The following is a 17,059-nucleotide window of genomic DNA, read 5'->3' on the forward strand; positions in this document are numbered from 1 at the left end:
CCCTTAGTGTTCTAGTTAGATTGTATGCTTTGAACACGTTCCTCAATTGCATATTAATTACATTTAAATTTATAAGTATTGTTTATATTTATTATTTCTCATGCATCCTAATATGACTTCATCACCTTCGGGTGTCGGCCAATATGTGTCTACCATGGTGTTCAGGGAATATCGAGATCGGGTGTGTCAGTAACTATCTGATGTCGACCATGGATTACATGCATTATTATATTATGGTAGCTGTGAATGCCTCCTTCAAAGAAAAAACATTTGGCACTTTCTGATGTCGGTCATGGGCCACATGCATTATTATATCATTATGGAAGCTGTGAATATATGGGTAGAAACCCAATATTCTATCTACTAGGATATTAGACCACATGCAGTAGCTAGCAAAACTCTTTAAACAAAAACTTGACTTTTTAGTACACATGAAAGAAAATGATCTTTCGTGAATGCTTAACATGTTATCTCTCTCCTTCAAAGAAAACATTAATAACTTTCAGACCACATGCATTATTATATTAATTAGATGGTACTTGTTGATGCATGGGTGGAAAACCAATATAGTATACATTAGGATATTAGACCACATGCAGCTACTGAGATTCAAACGTTATAAGATACATGCTTTTTCAGAGCTATAATGCATGTATTCAGCTATAGGTTTGGGGCTTATTAGATTTCTAGCTTAAGAACATTTTTTGAAATGTTTTAGTTTTCTAAGAGTTATATGTTATTTCACTTGTCTTTTCATATTTCTTATTTAAGTTAAGTTGTAAGCCTATAAATTCAAGTATTTGTAAGGTGGAAAGGAGAAGTTCGAAACATTGAAATTTGAGTTTATAAACTCATTTTTAGGTGCCTTGCTCTTGTTTAAGAATATGTCTCTTTGTTCTTGTAGTTGTTGTCTGCTGGTACTAGAATCGAAGTTCTTAAGGTTTTCAAGTCTCTTTTCACACTAGGAGATAGTTGACCCTACCTATATATATATATATATCTTATCTTTTCATTTTTATTTTCTCACCCTGCTACACCCTGCATCACTTTCGCTTTCAATTTACCCCAAAAAATAAAAAAAATAAAAATTCATTTTATAGCAGTGACATTTACCAGGCAGCATCTTCGCCCCATAAAACAAACAGTACAACTAGAATGAGAGAGTAACTTACACGAAACAGGTCCACCGCCATGATGGCATCCGAAATAATAATCATGGGACTGTAACATCCCTCCATGTTCCAATCTATACAATACTACACCCAAGGTACAACTCAAAACAACCAAGGATTGATCCCAACAGGGGAAAGCACCAGCCTGCAAAAAAAATCATCTCTCCTTTCCTCAAGAACAAAACCCGAAACAAAAACAAAAACGAAAAGTGGGAGGGAGTATCTAAAACATAAGAGTGAATAATTAACCGAACTATCGAAGGATAAGAATTCTGTGGTTTTCATATCCTAGAAGAACAGTGCCATATAAACTAATATCGAACAATGTCCTGAAGGCAATCGTAAAAGTGAGTGATGTTTATCTTCTCTTCTCCGGAGTAGATTGCCTCGGCAGATCCTCCTTGGTCGCCCTGAGCTGCCATCTCAATTAACATGTAGAGCTTCTTGATGGGCATCTAGAGAGAGACATAGATCAAAGTCAGATATTAACAGTAAAGAAATATAAAAAGAACGAAGGGATGAAGAAAATTAAGGAGGGCGGAGTTTACATCGTTCAGGGCCTCTGCAGCCGCATCGATGTCTTCATCAGCAAAAACATTCAATTGTGACAGCACCTACGATGAGAAAAAGGGAAGAAATTAGTGTATTACGTACAAAGTTTAAAGTTTCTATAACATCACGTTAGATAAAAACACGAACATGCAGTTCTTATTCCAAGAAATATACAGCCAAGATGGCAGACTGCTTTCACTTTGTTTTGGAAGCGAAGCGATACAAGCCTTGTTTTGATAAAAACATGCCCACTGAATCATATTTGGAAGGCGAGAACATTCACTCACCAACAACGTTAAAAGCAAAACAGCTGAAGATGTAAAGCCAAAAAATTAACCAAAATGGAAGCAAATTTTTCATTACCTTCTTTGCATCCAACGTCTTTAGTGTGGGAACATTGTAAGTGACAGAGAAGGTATCACAAAAACCGATTGAATCTAAGAAGCCCAATTCACTTGTTGTTCCAATGACCAGAAGTTTTTTCCCCTGAAGAGGAGAGAAAGGTTAAAAACAAATATTATGGGCATCCAAACTCCATAATCTTCAGAGATGAAAGAAAAAAGTAATCACATTCCAAAAAATAATCACTCAGCTAGCAGATAATAGGTATCATTGATATTCAATGAAGTCAAGGGTAAATGACAAACCTTTGGAGGGAGACGCTTAAGTAGGACCAACAGTGTTTGAGATATCAAATTGGAAAACCTTGGACCAATAGCAACATACTCCAGTAACCTGCAACGCGAATTAAAAATAACAATATATTCAAGATAAATCGTTGCTAAAGGCTTTTGGAGACAAGATACGATGAGTCACAAAAGTCAATTAAACTTAGAGCAGCAGTAATGACCTTTCAATATCATCAAGGATAATGATGCTCAACGGTGATTTGTATGCATCCTCAAAAACCTATTCAAAAAATAACAGAAATGAAAACAAAAACAAAAACAAAAACTATATCAATAAGGCTACATTCATCCATATGCGTGTCTATACTTACACAAGGATAATAAGTAAACAAACAGATAATCCAAGAATACTGAATATTTTGCATTAGTCGGAAAGTTGAATATTTGAGACATGAAAGTGACATCTCTAAAACTAAAATTGTTCAAGAAGACAAAACAAACCTTCACAATTTGTGCGCATTTGGTGCTCTCATGAAGACCAATCATTGTCTCAGCCGAAACCTATCCAATTAAAAACTCGTAAAATTTGTAACAGGGAATAAAAAGAATATAGATTATTAAAAGACTGGAAATTCTTGAAAAACATATAAATATGTAAAGTGAAACAAATAATGTGGGAGCTTACAATCTTGACATAAGGAAAATCACTGTCAATGCCAACGGTAGCTGCTAGTGCAGATTTACCACTGTCCAAGATGGGTAAAGTTAAGAATGCTCAAAGTAAACAAAAAGCAAATGAAAATAGAACAAAAATGCACACAATTATGCTTACCTGCCACTAGGGCCTTCCAAAAGGCATGTAACAAGTGGGCTTCCTTTGCTCAATTTGACTTGCTCCACTAATAATATAGCTCTTTGATATATGTGCTTATGACGATCACCACAATCCACCATTCCATTAAGTCTACAAATCAAGTGACAGAACCATGAGGAAATGAAATACAAATAAAAACATTTAATAGGTTCCATATTTTGCTTCAAACTACCAAAAAAACATGACGTCATTTTAAAGGGACCAGAATCAAGATTTCTGTACTTTTACAAGGGCCAATTCTTGGTAGATGGGTCTAATTTAACAAAATGATGAAACTAGTTAAATAGCGGGTCAGATTTATTTACTATTATTAAATAGTTCTGAAGCACAATCTCAAGCCATACCTGCATCTTTGAAGGTCATCAGTGGAGGCTCCAAATGCAGGTACAATTTCTTGGAGTGCATGTAGAAAATCGTCCATAGTAACCTTAATGCTCTCTTCATCCACTGGCTTGGTAAGATCATCCAAACTTAGTTGTCTATTCAGAGCAAATGACACTGCACTTTTAACAACACCTTCAAGTTCTGCACCACTGTAGTTTTTCGTGCGAGCCGCTGCAAACATGAAAGATATAAGCAAAGCCTTCTATCTCCTTCATGGATACATAGGAAAGGTTCAAATTATTGTCAGGATCCTTAAAGTTTCATGCATTAAGAATTTGGAACATTAAACAATCAAAGAATATTCCAATCTCAAGGACCAAGGTCATTGATTTTGAAAAAACATCATACCCCTCCGCCCACATAAAAAAGTCTTATTATATAAAATTACAACTTTTGAGAAAAAGAGGAATTGAATAAAAGGTGAAAGAGATTAATAAGGATTTGGCAAGCATGTCACTTATGCACATACCAAGCTCTTGAAGGTTCACATCTGGAGCAAGAAAAGAGCTCTCCTTCATCTTGTTTGTATGAATTTGAAGAATCTGTAGACGACCATTTTCATCAGGAAGGCTTATCTCAATTTGAACTTCCAGACGTCCTGGCCTACAAACAAGAAAAGGACAAAAAATTAGATGACTACTGAATAAACATGTTGTGGAATGAGTTTGGAGAGAGTGAGAGAGAGCACCTCAAAAGAGCTTCATCAAGCAAATCCTTTCTGTTTGTCATCCCAATAAGCAAAACATTATTAAGAGACTCCACACCATCAATCTGAAAAAGAAGTTTCACAGACATATTGATGAGATTGCTTAGGAGCACAAAGAAGATATACTGGCCTAGAAAAGTTTGTAAGTTTTTGCAAGACTTAAAAAGCACAACTGTAAATTTCACCAACCTTCGTGAGTAACTGGTTCACAATACTGTCATGAACCCCAGTACCATCTCGAGTTGATCCTCTTGACTGTATTGCAAAATAAAGCATGTGTTATAGTAAATACTAAATAGCATAGAGTAAGAAACGTTTTGATCCAATTCAAGCTATGCAACTGTGAAAACGAAGGGTTTGGAGGTTTTACAATGTAGGTGAATAAGGAATCTTAGTAAATAGCATAGAGTAAGAAATCTTTATACCTTACAAATAGCATCAATTTCATCAAAGATTATCACATGCAAGTCACTCTGATCTCCTGGGGAATTAAGGACATAATGACATTAGAAATTATTGAAAAACCAACCTAAGTGCACTTGAAATATATATTTTCCCTTACCGCGAGCCCTTTGATCATTCTCAGCATCAGCAAATAGATCCCTAACATTCTTCTCAGTTTCACCAACGAACTTGCTCAAAACTTCAGGGCCATTAACAATCTACGGAACACAAAAATAAAATCTCATCAATCACCAAAGCATCTTAATAACTAACCTATATAAGGAAAAGTTGCATATCCAAAATCATTCAGACATGCTCAAATAGCTTTGGAACCTTTAAATAATGTACTAGCATCCAAATAATGTATTAAAGCATGATTCGGCATGGTTCAATGTTTACAGCTGGCAGAACTTAATCGATTCATTACATATGCCTGTTATGAAAAATGAGAATACAAGATTGTGACAATGAGTACCTAGTTTTTAATTTCATCTCAGTTTCATGAGTCATCAATTGGTAAGTATTATTTGAAATTACAGCTGAAACTTAGAAAACATTCAAACATTCATAAATTTTCAACTTCCGGACCAATGAAAAGAACAAATTCTTAGTCCTAACAGTGCTTTTGGATGAGGAAATTTAAGATTACTAAGGAATTCCAAATTGACAAAAATTAAAATGATGGGATTTTATTTTCTAGAATTTGTGAATTTTGTTGGCTACCTAAAAGAAGAATGAGTGGTGGTGGTTGACAGAAATTGAAATGACAAAATTTTATTTCCTAGAATTTTTGAATTTTGTTGGCTACCTAAAAGAAGAATGGGTGCCAACTATTTACACAGATTTTAAACTTAGGAGCCCCAAATTCCAAGTTTTTTTTTCACATAAAAATTATAAATTTCTACGTTTATGAATCCAAACAAGGGAATTGGCGCACATCAATTTCTAAATTCTGACTTTTGTTCGAATTCCAAGTTTTTTCTCTCATCCAAACAGTGTTTAAGAGAATTGACAACTCAGAAATTTGATTATTTAAAAAAAGGTGGATCAAACTCCAAACCTTTGGTTCTTTCCCGTTCAACATCTTTCCAATTTGACGAGCCATGAGAGTTTTTCCAGTACCAGGTGGCCCATATAACAGCATACCCTTTACATGCTTAATCCCTAATCTGGAACATCAAAATCTTTCCAATAAGGAGCGTGGTATAAAGATATACCAACAAGATATCAGTGCAGCTTGAAGAATCAGTTATCTTACTTATTTGTCACATGAGGAGGGAATACACGGGATGCAAAAGCTCTTCGAAATATATCTGCAAACTCAGCACCTAAGCCACCAATTCCAAGCGTTTGAAGATTAAACTCCTTGTGCCTGAAAATGTTGCTACTTGCAGCTTCACGCTGATTTACAATCTGGAGAATACAATTTAGATATCAAATTTCAATACATTATTTGATATTGTATACTAAATGATAATGAAAATGTTCTCCTTTAAATGGCCATCATATCACGACTCTGATTTGCATAGGATATGCAGCTAAATAAGTGATCAAAGGTGCAAGTGCAAAACTGATTTGTCATTGCAAGACCTTCACGGCCAAGTATGAAGTGAGTTCAACCATTCTAATATAGGATTTTGTGTTTTCTTATTGTAAACACAGGGTCATGAAAACCCTATAATGATAACTATTAGCAACTACATGAAGTTGCATTTTCTGAACATAGAATAAGGATCTATGTAGCCTGCCAAGACAATGATGCTAAAATATGTCATACAGTCCTTTCCACTAGTTAAAAGTTAAAACTACTGGGTCTGACATAATTTGACAATTTATATTAATAAGTAAAGATAAATATCAAAATCTCACCTTTATTCCACTTGCATTTGATGTTTCAAAGATGAAATATGTATCATTCACAATCATCCCTCTTTCAATACCATTATTAGACTTTTCTTGTCCCTCTACTGCAGCTTGATTGACAGTAAAAATGTAGTTGATCCCCTGAAACTCAAATGATACTCTTTGCCCAGCCGTCATGACCTGCACATAGTAAGGCACAATGTTTCAAAACTCATGACCTGCAGTAATATATACTGATGGGAAAGGGGGGAAAACTAAATGAGAGAGAAAGATCCATCAAACAAATCAGGAAATAAGAACACGGCTGATTTTTTTCAAGCAAATACGGCTGAAGTTTGCATCTATTATAACTGAATCAGTACTTGACCACTACGTTCTATCCAAAATAATTTAGCATGAGTTGCTTTTATTCCTTCCTTAATTTAATGGTAAAATTCACACACGCATTGGAACAATAAGAAATCTTCATTTAGTAATACACGTGATCAATTTGGTAACTTGCCTCAGAAAGGATCATGTTCGAAATTTGAACAACATTTGTATCATTATTTGCTCGTCTGGTGTGCAAATAATCATATGCATACATTCCTCAACAAAAACCAGACGATATAAACAAACATGAAAAACAAGTGTAGAAGCAAAAGTTACCTGGTTGATAAACCTTTTCTTAAGCTGCTTCGACAGGGCAACAGCATCAACCTACAAAACAATCCGGAAGCCCTTCAAATCCCCAATGCTTAAAATGGCATTTGTATTCGTACAGAAAACTGAAAACAATAATGTAAAAATTGAAATCGATATGCAAATACCTGTTCACTCTTAGTGCCTTTCTTCACAAACTCCAAATCCAGCGTAAGCAGGGCCAGATTAAAATCCTCCGGTGGAACAAATCTAAATTAGGGATTTCAAAAACACAATTAGAAACCAAAATTGACCAAAACCTCAGCTCCGAGCCAGTGATCCTTTGATTGATTGAGTGCCTGACTAACCTGCTCACAGAGATAGAATCGCCACTAGAAACCCTAGCATGCCGCCGCTGGATTGCGTTCAGCGCAATGTGGCCGCTCTGTATGCTTGGATGACCAGTTTCTTTCAATTAAGGCCACCAAAAAACACAACATAAAATCCACACCAACTCCAAGCAATTGAATTTTCAAAAATTCCAACTAAATCATAGCAATTTCACAAATAATTATAATCAAATCATAAAAAAATGGAGCAAAAACGGCGTGATCGAATAATGACAGATTGCAATGAAAAATTGTACAAAAATTATAAAAATAATCAGAAATCATGAAGATCAAAAGGATATGAGACGGTGAGGACGAAGGAGTCGCCGACGGAAGCGAGATTGAGCTTGGTGCCGGGGATGGCGAAGTTCTGGAGATCGGTGGGGGAGCAGTAGGCGAGATTGGTTAGAGCGAGATCTGGGGCGGGGGTGTTGGTGACGGTCATCATCACCGCTGGCGAAGAGGAGGATAAGCCGAACCGGCCGGCCATTTTTTGATCGGAGACGAAAAGAATTCCGGGTGGAGGATTTCTAGTTCCTTTGGTTGTAAGAAATGGAGATGATGAAGTTTTTGTCTAATTTTTCTGCTTTGATCGGAAAGAGACGATAAACTTTGAAATTTTTGGATTTTCTAGAGGCCCAAATAAAAGCCCAAAACGAACAGCTGGATTTGATCGCATAATGTCGGTCCTTTTAATAAGCCTTGTAGCCCAATATATAGTGAGAAGTTTCAATTTTTTTTTTTTTTTTTTTGGTCAAACGATAGATTTTGTTAGATTAGAAGATAGATTAGCCACTGATAGAGTTTGAACTCACACCCTCAGGAAATGGTTCATCTCCTTTCCACCATTGTGGTAAAGAGCCACTTGCAACGAGAAGTTTTAAATTTAAGATAACAATAACGAATATGAATCGTGCATAATTGAGTTATGCTTAACATAAATATAATATGTCTTCGTCGTTTATAGGCAAACTTACAAGTGAATAGGAATTCATTAAGCCCCAATTTCTACTTTTGGAACCCTAAGATAATGCTTTGCCCTTGACAGTGAGATTTGATTTTCATGTCTTCTTTGCTAAGATAGCTTATATAAAAAAATTTCAAAACCTAAAAAGAAAATCAAACACAATGATGCGGAAAGATAAAAACTTTTTGCTTAAACTCTAAATCAGTTTGAAATTGTTTTTAGAATGGTTATAAACATTTTGACAGAAGAATTTATAAGTACTTTTAGCTCTTTAAAACACTTATGGGCAGTTTGGTATTATTTTATTTTTAGTTTTACTTTTCACTTCTTTAAAAACTGAAATCTTAAAAGTCATTCGATATTTATTTTATTTTCAGTTTTTTATCTTTTTGAAATTTAAAAACTAAAATCTTACTTGATAACTATTTTAATTTAAAAAAAAATGAAAATTAATTTCTTGAGTTTTCAAAATTTTTCCTTGAGTTTTTACTTTTTTATTTTCAATTTTCACTTTTTTATAAAACTAAAAACTGAAAATAGTTACCAAACAAATTTTTAGTTTTCAATTTTTGAAAAAAAATGAAAACTAAAAACTAAAAATGAAATGGTTATCAAACAACCCATTTGATAACTACTTTCGGTTTCAGTTAAAAAAAACATATATATATATATATATATATTAAAACTAAAAACTATTTATTGAGTTTATTTCCAATTTTCAAAATTTGATCTTGAGTTTTCTTTCTGAAAGTAGTTTAGCAAAACTCAAACAAAGCTCTCCTTCAACGAGATTTTAATTTTCAGTTTTATAAAATATAAAAACTGAAAATCAAAATCTGAAAACTGAAAAAAGAGCAATTTAGCAAAAACCCAAAGAAAGCCCCCCAAATCATGATCAACCGAAATATCGGCCACCTCAAAACCCCAAACTCGAGAAAGCTAAAACCCTAGCCCAAAAGAGCCATAACGACGCTCATGGCGACCCGACGGCGCCTCCAAGCTCTGACCCGCCACGCCTCCGCCCTCTTCTCCAAAAGCCCTTCATTCCACTCCCTCCCAGCTCCCCTCCCCATCTACCAACCCCTCAAAACCCTCACCTCCAATTTCTCCCTCATTTCCTCCAGCCCCGATCCCACTCGCTCACTTACCCGCCATTTCTCGTCGAAACCCCGAATCGGCGACGTAAATGAAGACAACGAGCACAGTGAAGAGGAGGAAGACGACGACGACGACGACGACGACGACGAGGATGAAGAAATTGGGGACAGTGAGGACGAGAGTGCTTACCGATGCAGCGGTTCGAAAAGAGAGTATACTCCAGAGGAGAAAGAGGCGGAGGCCGCCGGCATTGGGTACCAAGTGATTGGGCCGCTTCAGAGGTCTGATCGGGTTTTCAAGCCATATGAGCCGGTTTTCGCGGTGGTTCAGGTCCGTCTGTAGAGTGGATTATTATCTTTTGGCGTCGAATGAGACTGTTAGATTGGTAGGATTGGTTTTGATTAATGTGATTTTGTGGTGGTGTTGTTGTAGGTTGGTTCACATCAGTTCAAGGTTAGCAACGGGGACTGCATTTTCACGGAAAAGTTGAAATTCTGCGAAGTGAATGATAAGGTCGGTACAGATTAATTGTTGCGTGTTGCCTATTTCGGTGTTAGGATATCGTAGGTTGTTATGTATGCGTTAACATTATGTTGCAAACTTGTACTGCATTTACCCACAGGAATAATGTCAGTACTCATAGTCGCTGAAATTGAAATTTGAAGTCTTTTTAGCTGTTCAGTTCACTGGTGGTATGTTAATGTTTGGCATCCATTCTGCGTTCGCTACTATTTGATCAATTGAATTTGTGTCTTCCAAGATTATGACTCTTTGGTGGGCTTAAAAGAAGTTCTTAATTGGAATTTTGAAGCAACGTGTATGCCGGGGGACAGTATTTTTTGTAAAAATTGTAGAAGAGTAGTTTCCGTGTCATATGAATTGAGATGGTATGTTAATGGGCTTACAAGTGGAAATGAATACCTTGGTGAGATTACTAAGGAATTTAAAAATGATGGAAATTGAAATGACGAGATTTTATTTTCTAGAATTTGTAAATTTTCTTGTTTGGTTAACCTAAAAAAACAATGGAATTGAATATAGAATTTGTTATATTTAAACTCTCAATCATAGAAATTGGGAAAGGACACCTATTTACATGGAATTTGAACTTGGGAATTGGAGGTCCCAAATTCCTAGTTTTTTTTCACGCAGAAATTCTAAATTTCTATGTTTATGAATCCAAACAAGGAAATTGGTGCATGTCAATTTATAAATTCCGACTTTTATCAAAATTCCAAGTTTATTTTCCTCATCCAAACATAGTGTAAGAGTTGCACTGGTTTTGGTAAATATTTAGACTAGGAAGATGGTTTTGTGACCAGCATTGAGGGCCACCTAAGTTCGAAGTACCATAATTTTGGATGCTATTTCTTTTCCATTGGTGTTCGTTTTGTATCCGAGCCCTCAAGAGGGCAAGCTGGACTTGCAAGCTTACATTCGGTTTTCCTGTTATCTATTGATTCTATCCTTTCTGTGTTGGTTTGTAATAACTCTTTTGATCTCTATTAGAATTTAGTCAAGTACATGATAGAATTATCGTATCCTTGTTTAAGATCAAATAATTGTACTATTTCATAATTTTTTGGTAGATGACGTTTATAATTTTCATAAATGAACTCTATTGTCTGATGTTTTGCTTGCTTGTTTATTGCAGTTAGTACTGAACAAGGTTCTCATGCTGGGCTCAAGTAGTCAGACAATAATTGGTAGGCCCATATTACCAGATGCAGCAGTTCATGCGGTTGTTGAGGAGCACGTAAGTGTGACAGAATTGTTTCTCTTTTCTTACCGCTGTGTGCGTGAGTGTCACAGTCAAGAAGAAAAATGAATATATGTATGCTTCAAAATCCAACCACAGAGTCACAATATTGTAGTTTCTTTTTACCTCATAAGGCTCAGGGAAAAAACTATGAACCTAATTAATTTTTTTTAAAGAAAAAACTGTAGCTTAATCTCCGAGAGTCTTTTCGGAAACTCTGCTGCACAAACTTGTCACAGGCAAGAAGAAAAAGATTAGCTTCATAAAATGTACGAAGTGGTATGTGCCATTGTATCTATTGTTAATGCCATCGAATTCTTAATAGCTGAAAATAACAGGCTAAGAATTTCACTGGCACTAGAATACAAATTTGTAACCATTACAATACATATACATTGGTTCTCTTCACCTTTGGAATTTATATTTGTATTGTTCCTTTTCCGTTTTTCATCTCAGGCATTAGATGCAAAGGTAATTATTTTTAAGAAAAAGAGGAGGAAGAATTACCGTCGAACCAAAGGACATCGCCAGGTATGTTCAGGAACCTTGTCCAAGCAGTCACAACTTCTTTTCTTAGTACAGTGATTATCATTTTTTTTAAGGAAAACTAATGAAAAGGGCTTGAAAACTTTGAGTTTTAATGATAATGACAAAATAAAGGGTAAAGTGAATAGTACCATGATTGACTTTTTAGTGTAAAAATGTGGTTTTTCGTTAAAGTGAACAGTACCGAGTGATTTTCGTTAAAGTTCCTTTTTTTTTATGTTTCTTTCAGGAATTGACTAAGTTGAGGATAGTTGATGTTCAAGGAATTGAGAAACCAGAGCCTGTAGTCACTGAAAAGGCTCCAAAGGCTCCAAAGGCACCTGGTAAGAAAACGGAAAAGGTTGTGGTTGCTGCTTAGGATAGACGTTCACTATGGCTGAACATTATCAATAATGGCACTCTGCTCATAATGTTGTGCTTTTATGGTTGAGCATAATCAGATTCGTACGTTGCTCCACGCACGGTTTTGGCTGTCATTCAAAATAGAAAATTTAGAATTTAACCGGGGGTGGTTGTTGTAGGATTTGTCTCCCAAATTTCTGCCAATTTTATCTTCTGTATTTAGAAGTGCAAATTATGAAATCCCCCTGGCTGATTGAATCAGTTTTGCTCCTCTTGATCTTTAGTAATCTTTTGTTTGTGCTCAGTCTTGACTCTTGTGACGTGAACGATGATGCAACTCGTGCATGAGCCATGAGTGTGTTTCTTTCACAATTCCTTGTACGGCATGGCATGTCTCTGTTTTCTTCTCGTGTCATGAATGCATGTTGGTCGAAACTTAGATTGAATCGAGGTTGGAAGTTCCATTGGCCGAAATTAAGTTCAAGTTGTATCCTTCTTTTCAGTTGAATGAATATTATGTGCGGCCCCAAATTCCTTAAATTAACGTTTGGTGGGTAACTGGTAATGCTAAAACCTTTTTGTAGTCGCTTTTTGTTTTTGTGTGATTTGTTTTTGGTCAACTTGCAGAACCTGGATAGTGGTTTCTAATTTGGAATGTTACATCCACCAACATTAAAATAAAATAAAAAATTCTCTGAGCATTAACTAACTTAGACCATTAATTTCCGACCTACAAGGCACTTTCGGACTTTTTCGGACCAATAGGTTTTATGTTACGTCAATTCAAACTTTGTCGATCTCTTCTATTTCGATCTTATAAGGCAATTCTCCAGTCTAATAGTTGTACATTATTCTGTTAAGGTTAAACCTATGGCAACAAAATTAGGAAATCATTGTCTTTTGGTTTCTGGTTTAAATTAATCTAAATTACAGTGCCCAGGAGGGTCATATGACCCTTCTTACAGTTTCGAAATTATGTTTTTTTTTTTTGAACAAAAAATATTCTAACTAAAAGAGTGAGAGAGTGGGCTAAGCTTCGCAATACTATGGTTGTAAGGAATACCGCTAGACCGTAGTACTAAATGACAGAAATGTTGTATCTATATGTGCTATATTGATGTGGCTTGGCTTTTATATTTAAAGTTAACCCTCACAAAAGTAATTTGCTCACAGTTAGTGTTCAACACTTAATTTCATATTTTCATTATTTGCCTCTTAATCAAATAAAAGATATTTAATTTCATGTCTTCATATTTATACCCAATTTGCACCAAGGTGTATTTTTTTTGGGATCAAAGGTAGAGTAATTCATTAAACAAAGTCCAAATGAACATAAACAACTTACTACGTGTCCTAAAAAGGATTAGCATACAAAAGAATGTCACTAATGCAACAAAACATGAGTAATGATTTCTTTCTGCAGTGAGTACAAAAACGGTGAATAACAGAAATGCATAAGGGGTTTCAACACAAATATAAATATTCTCTTAAGTGGCCCGACCAATCGAGATCCAAAAATAGCTAATACAGAAAACTTTAGAAGCCTATGTGACAGATGGCCAGCCTCAGAAGCTCGAAATCCAAAGGTGATGAACCACACCCCTCCAATTTCACACCACAAAATAACAATTGCTCCCTAGATCATACACCAAGGTGCACATATGATCGCCGTCATTTGCTATAATGTAATTAATCAAATCATAATGATATAGAGGTTTGAAACTTGAAATATTTTTTATGCTAAATAAGTTGACACTCATGATCATTTCTTAAGTAATTTTTATGTATAAGCTCTATTTATTATGATTTTATTATCACTTAAGATTGTCTTTTTTTAACACAATTTCTAACTCTGGCACTAACTACGGAAAATGAATTTGAACTCAAATGTACAAAGCGAGTGCATCCGTTCTAGCCAATGCAGCTAAACCAACGTCGGAAGAGGGAGATTGTCTTTAGATTCATTTTACATATGCTTATATAATACAGAGAGAGAGAGAGAGAATGGTCGAGACTCCAATTTTTTTTCGTTACGCAAATGATGTGTGAATGGACTAAGCAAACTGCCGCATATCATATGTGCAGATCTGTTTCGTTGACCAAAAACTCGATTAAGATGAGACTTATCCCTTTCGGCCATCTCATGCCATATGGCTTTTATTCTTTTGTGTATATCCCCCCACTTCTTTGTCGAAGGTCCCACAATTCCTTTCGTTTCAAGAAAAGCATTCCTGTGCATGCCAGTTATGTCACTCCCCACCACCATAATGCTTTTTATTTTGTATGAATTTGGTTCTTTCCCTTTTCTTCACTGTTTATGAGATTTGAACTCATTATCGTTATTTTTGAGATTTAAACTTATAGTTTGTTGTAGTTTATGATGTTGTAACTTATAATTTGTTCACTTTGTATGAGATTTGAACTTGGAATATGTGTTATTTATAAGATTTGAATTCATAATTTATCGTATTTATGATACTGCAACTCATGATTGGTCCTCTTTTTATGAGATTTGAACTTCTGTCATCATCTATGAGATTTGAGCTCATGATTTGTCGTAGTTTATGATACCGTAACTCATGATTTGTCCTCTTTTTATGAGATTTGAACTTGTGATATGTCGTCATTTATGAGACTTGAACTCATGATTTGTTGTAGTGTATGATAAGATTTGAACTCATGATTTGTCTTAGTTTTATAGTACTGTAACTCATAATTTGTCCTCTTTTTATGAGATTTACTTTTGATCTGTCGTCATTCATGAGATTTGAACTCATGATTTGTCGTAGTTTATGATGAGATTTGAACTCATGATTTTTCGTTGATTATGATACTGAAACTCATGATTTGTCCTCTTTTTATGAGATTTGCACTTACGATGTGTCGTCGTCTATGAGATTTGAACTTGTAATTTACCGTAGTTTATGATACTATACCTCATGATTTGTTGTCTGTGGAATTTTGCATGTTTACTTAGAATTAGATCTCAACTATACAAGAGAACATCTCAATTTATAACCCATGATTCGAATTGCAAGGGAGCACATTTAAATGTGCTCAATTAGAGGGAGTGGAAGAAGCAGTAACGCTTAAGGGGGGACAGCTGGAGAATGCTTATAGGTCATTTGGGTAATTGACCCCAACGAAATCCACTTCTATGATTTATTTTTCTTTGAAGTCCAATCTTTTCTGTTGGTGTTGCTCTGGATGGCTGAAGGGCCAGCCTCCGGTAAAAGGAGAATATCCCTCTTCCATGAACCAAATTGCTTTTTTAAGTGGACTAATCACCTTCTCTTTGCCACCCATAATTCCTCTTTCATCTACAAAACTACATTTGTACAGAGTTGGGCATTTTCCCTAAAGCACTTTTGTATCCCACTTTCAGTTTAATATGATTATGCTAATGGAATTCTTTGTCACTTTAATAGTTTCTCCACTTCATCTCATTCACACAGATTTTCCTAATAAATCTCCACGAATACCATCTTAACTAACCTAATTATGTCATTAGTTAATTAATTCCCTGTGTCTTTGTACTATTACTGAATATGATCTGACCACGACATATTAGCATATTATTTTTCCTAAACTTTTCTTAATAAGTGTCTTGGACCAATAGTGACCACTAATTATAATACCCGGTTTCTGTTCATGATAAACACTAAGCTAATCTGTCTCCTCGATCTCATTAACAAACATGATTTAGTGTGACTTAAAAGTAGTTAAACGTCATTTACCTTACAATTAAGATACTAACTGGTGCTTTAAGAAAACGATATATGTTTACAAAGACTCTTACAACGCATCTACATTGACACTACAAAAATATATCGCTCTTTTCGTCCATGTTACTATGTTAGTCGAATAAAAAAATTCGAGGCTTAAGGCAATTATATAGGTATCGTTTTCACGATGAATATCACCGGATTATGGACTAGATAGATACTAGCTAATTGCATGTTGACTCCAAAGAGGTTGCCTTTATGCAAAGCCCTAATGCCTTTGTACACGTGGAGCTGTGAGTTGCGATTTGGATAATATCAATTGTGCTGCTAGGGCACGGTTAGTATAAACAGAGGGCGCATTTGATTGCAAATCCAAACAAATGAAAGAAATCATGTGGGCTTGTTAGTCAAAATGGTCTTTGAGATTTGTATAATTTATCACTTTGGTTCTTGATATTTGAAATCAATAGAAGTGCTCTTGAATTTGTCCACCATCAATCATTTTGATCATTCTATAAAAAATTATATTAAATAAGGACCAAAATGACAAAAAACATCCTGAATTTAATAAACAATGGGCCAAATGATTTGACAAAAAATTGAGAGTATTTTTGTCATTTTAGCCTTATTTAATGGAGATTTGTCATAGAATGAACAAAATGATTGATGGTAGACAAACTCAGAGACTACTTCTATTGATTTCAAATCTTCAAAATTAAAATGAATAGTTATGCAAATCTCAGGAATCATTTCGGTTAAAAAGCCAATCAAAGTGTCACAAAGTATGAGCACAGAATTCTAAACGCAATTGAGTGAATGGAAGAAGGTGAACCTTTTTTGTCTTTCAAGGCTTAAAATATTTAAAAGATCCAAATAATGTTGTATCCACCTTCAACGGTATGGATACACGCTACTGCAATATTATGGCCGGGACCAACTACATTCCAAAACCGTCCCCCTCCACTAACTAGGGTTTGTAAAAGTAAAA

At 35.1% G+C, this 17,059-nt stretch overlaps 2 protein-coding genes across 3 annotated transcripts; one reads left to right on the plus strand and one right to left on the minus strand.

The window, feature by feature from the left end:
* Positions 1-1,168: 1,168 nt before the first annotated feature.
* Positions 1,169-8,251, minus strand: LOC126622345 (vesicle-fusing ATPase-like). Its single transcript, XM_050291043.1, has 21 exons — positions 7,937-8,251; positions 7,614-7,709; positions 7,434-7,515; positions 7,273-7,323; positions 6,631-6,804; positions 6,020-6,174; positions 5,822-5,930; positions 4,880-4,979; positions 4,743-4,798; positions 4,507-4,572; positions 4,300-4,382; positions 4,081-4,214; positions 3,572-3,782; positions 3,186-3,317; positions 3,039-3,099; positions 2,855-2,914; positions 2,575-2,633; positions 2,372-2,459; positions 2,088-2,210; positions 1,721-1,786; positions 1,169-1,627 (listed from the first exon to the last, which is right to left on the minus strand). Exons 1-21 carry the CDS (start codon positions 8,122-8,124, stop codon positions 1,484-1,486), a joined length of 2,238 nt encoding a protein of 745 aa, XP_050147000.1. The 5' UTR covers positions 8,125-8,251; the 3' UTR covers positions 1,169-1,483.
* Positions 8,252-9,436: 1,185 nt separating this feature from the next.
* On the plus strand, positions 9,437-12,824 carry LOC126622346 (50S ribosomal protein L21, mitochondrial-like). 2 transcript variants are annotated; one of them, XM_050291045.1, is made up of 5 exons: positions 9,437-10,029; positions 10,132-10,212; positions 11,354-11,455; positions 11,915-12,049; positions 12,213-12,343. In XM_050291045.1, exons 1-4 carry the CDS (start codon positions 9,577-9,579, stop codon positions 12,041-12,043), a joined length of 765 nt encoding a protein of 254 aa, XP_050147002.1. In that variant the 5' UTR covers positions 9,437-9,576; the 3' UTR covers positions 12,044-12,049; positions 12,213-12,343. The 2 variants fall into 2 exon arrangements, with proteins under 2 accessions (XP_050147002.1, XP_050147001.1); XM_050291044.1 differs by having other exon boundaries at positions 9,443-10,029; positions 11,915-11,989; positions 12,234-12,824.
* Positions 12,825-17,059: the final 4,235 nt, after the last annotated feature.

The sequence above is a fragment of the Malus sylvestris genome, chromosome 5, assembly GCF_916048215.2.
Source record: "Malus sylvestris chromosome 5, drMalSylv7.2, whole genome shotgun sequence".
NCBI classification, from domain to species: Eukaryota; Viridiplantae; Streptophyta; class Magnoliopsida; order Rosales; family Rosaceae; genus Malus; species Malus sylvestris.

Bases quoted from the DNA above. Each gene is read 5' to 3' on its own strand.
- LOC126622345 (XM_050291043.1), bottom strand. From the start codon at position 8,124: ATGGCCGGCCGGTTCGGCTTATCCTCCTCTTCGCCAGCGGTGATGATG. The intron at 7,324-7,433 runs GTATTTGCATAT...ATTGTTTTGTAG, and splicing joins AAGGCACTAAGAGTGAACAG to GTTGATGCTGTTGCCCTGTC. The intron at 2,460-2,574 runs GTCATTACTGCT...TTCGCGTTGCAG, and splicing joins ATCCTTGATGATATTGAAAG to GTTACTGGAGTATGTTGCTA.
- LOC126622346 (XM_050291044.1), top strand. From the start codon at position 9,577: ATGGCGACCCGACGGCGCCTCCAAGCTCTGACCCGCCACGCCTCCGCC. The intron at 11,456-11,914 runs GTAAGTGTGACA...TTTTCATCTCAG, and splicing joins ATGCGGTTGTTGAGGAGCAC to GCATTAGATGCAAAGGTAAT. The intron at 11,990-12,233 runs GTATGTTCAGGA...TGTTTCTTTCAG, and splicing joins GAACCAAAGGACATCGCCAG to GAATTGACTAAGTTGAGGAT.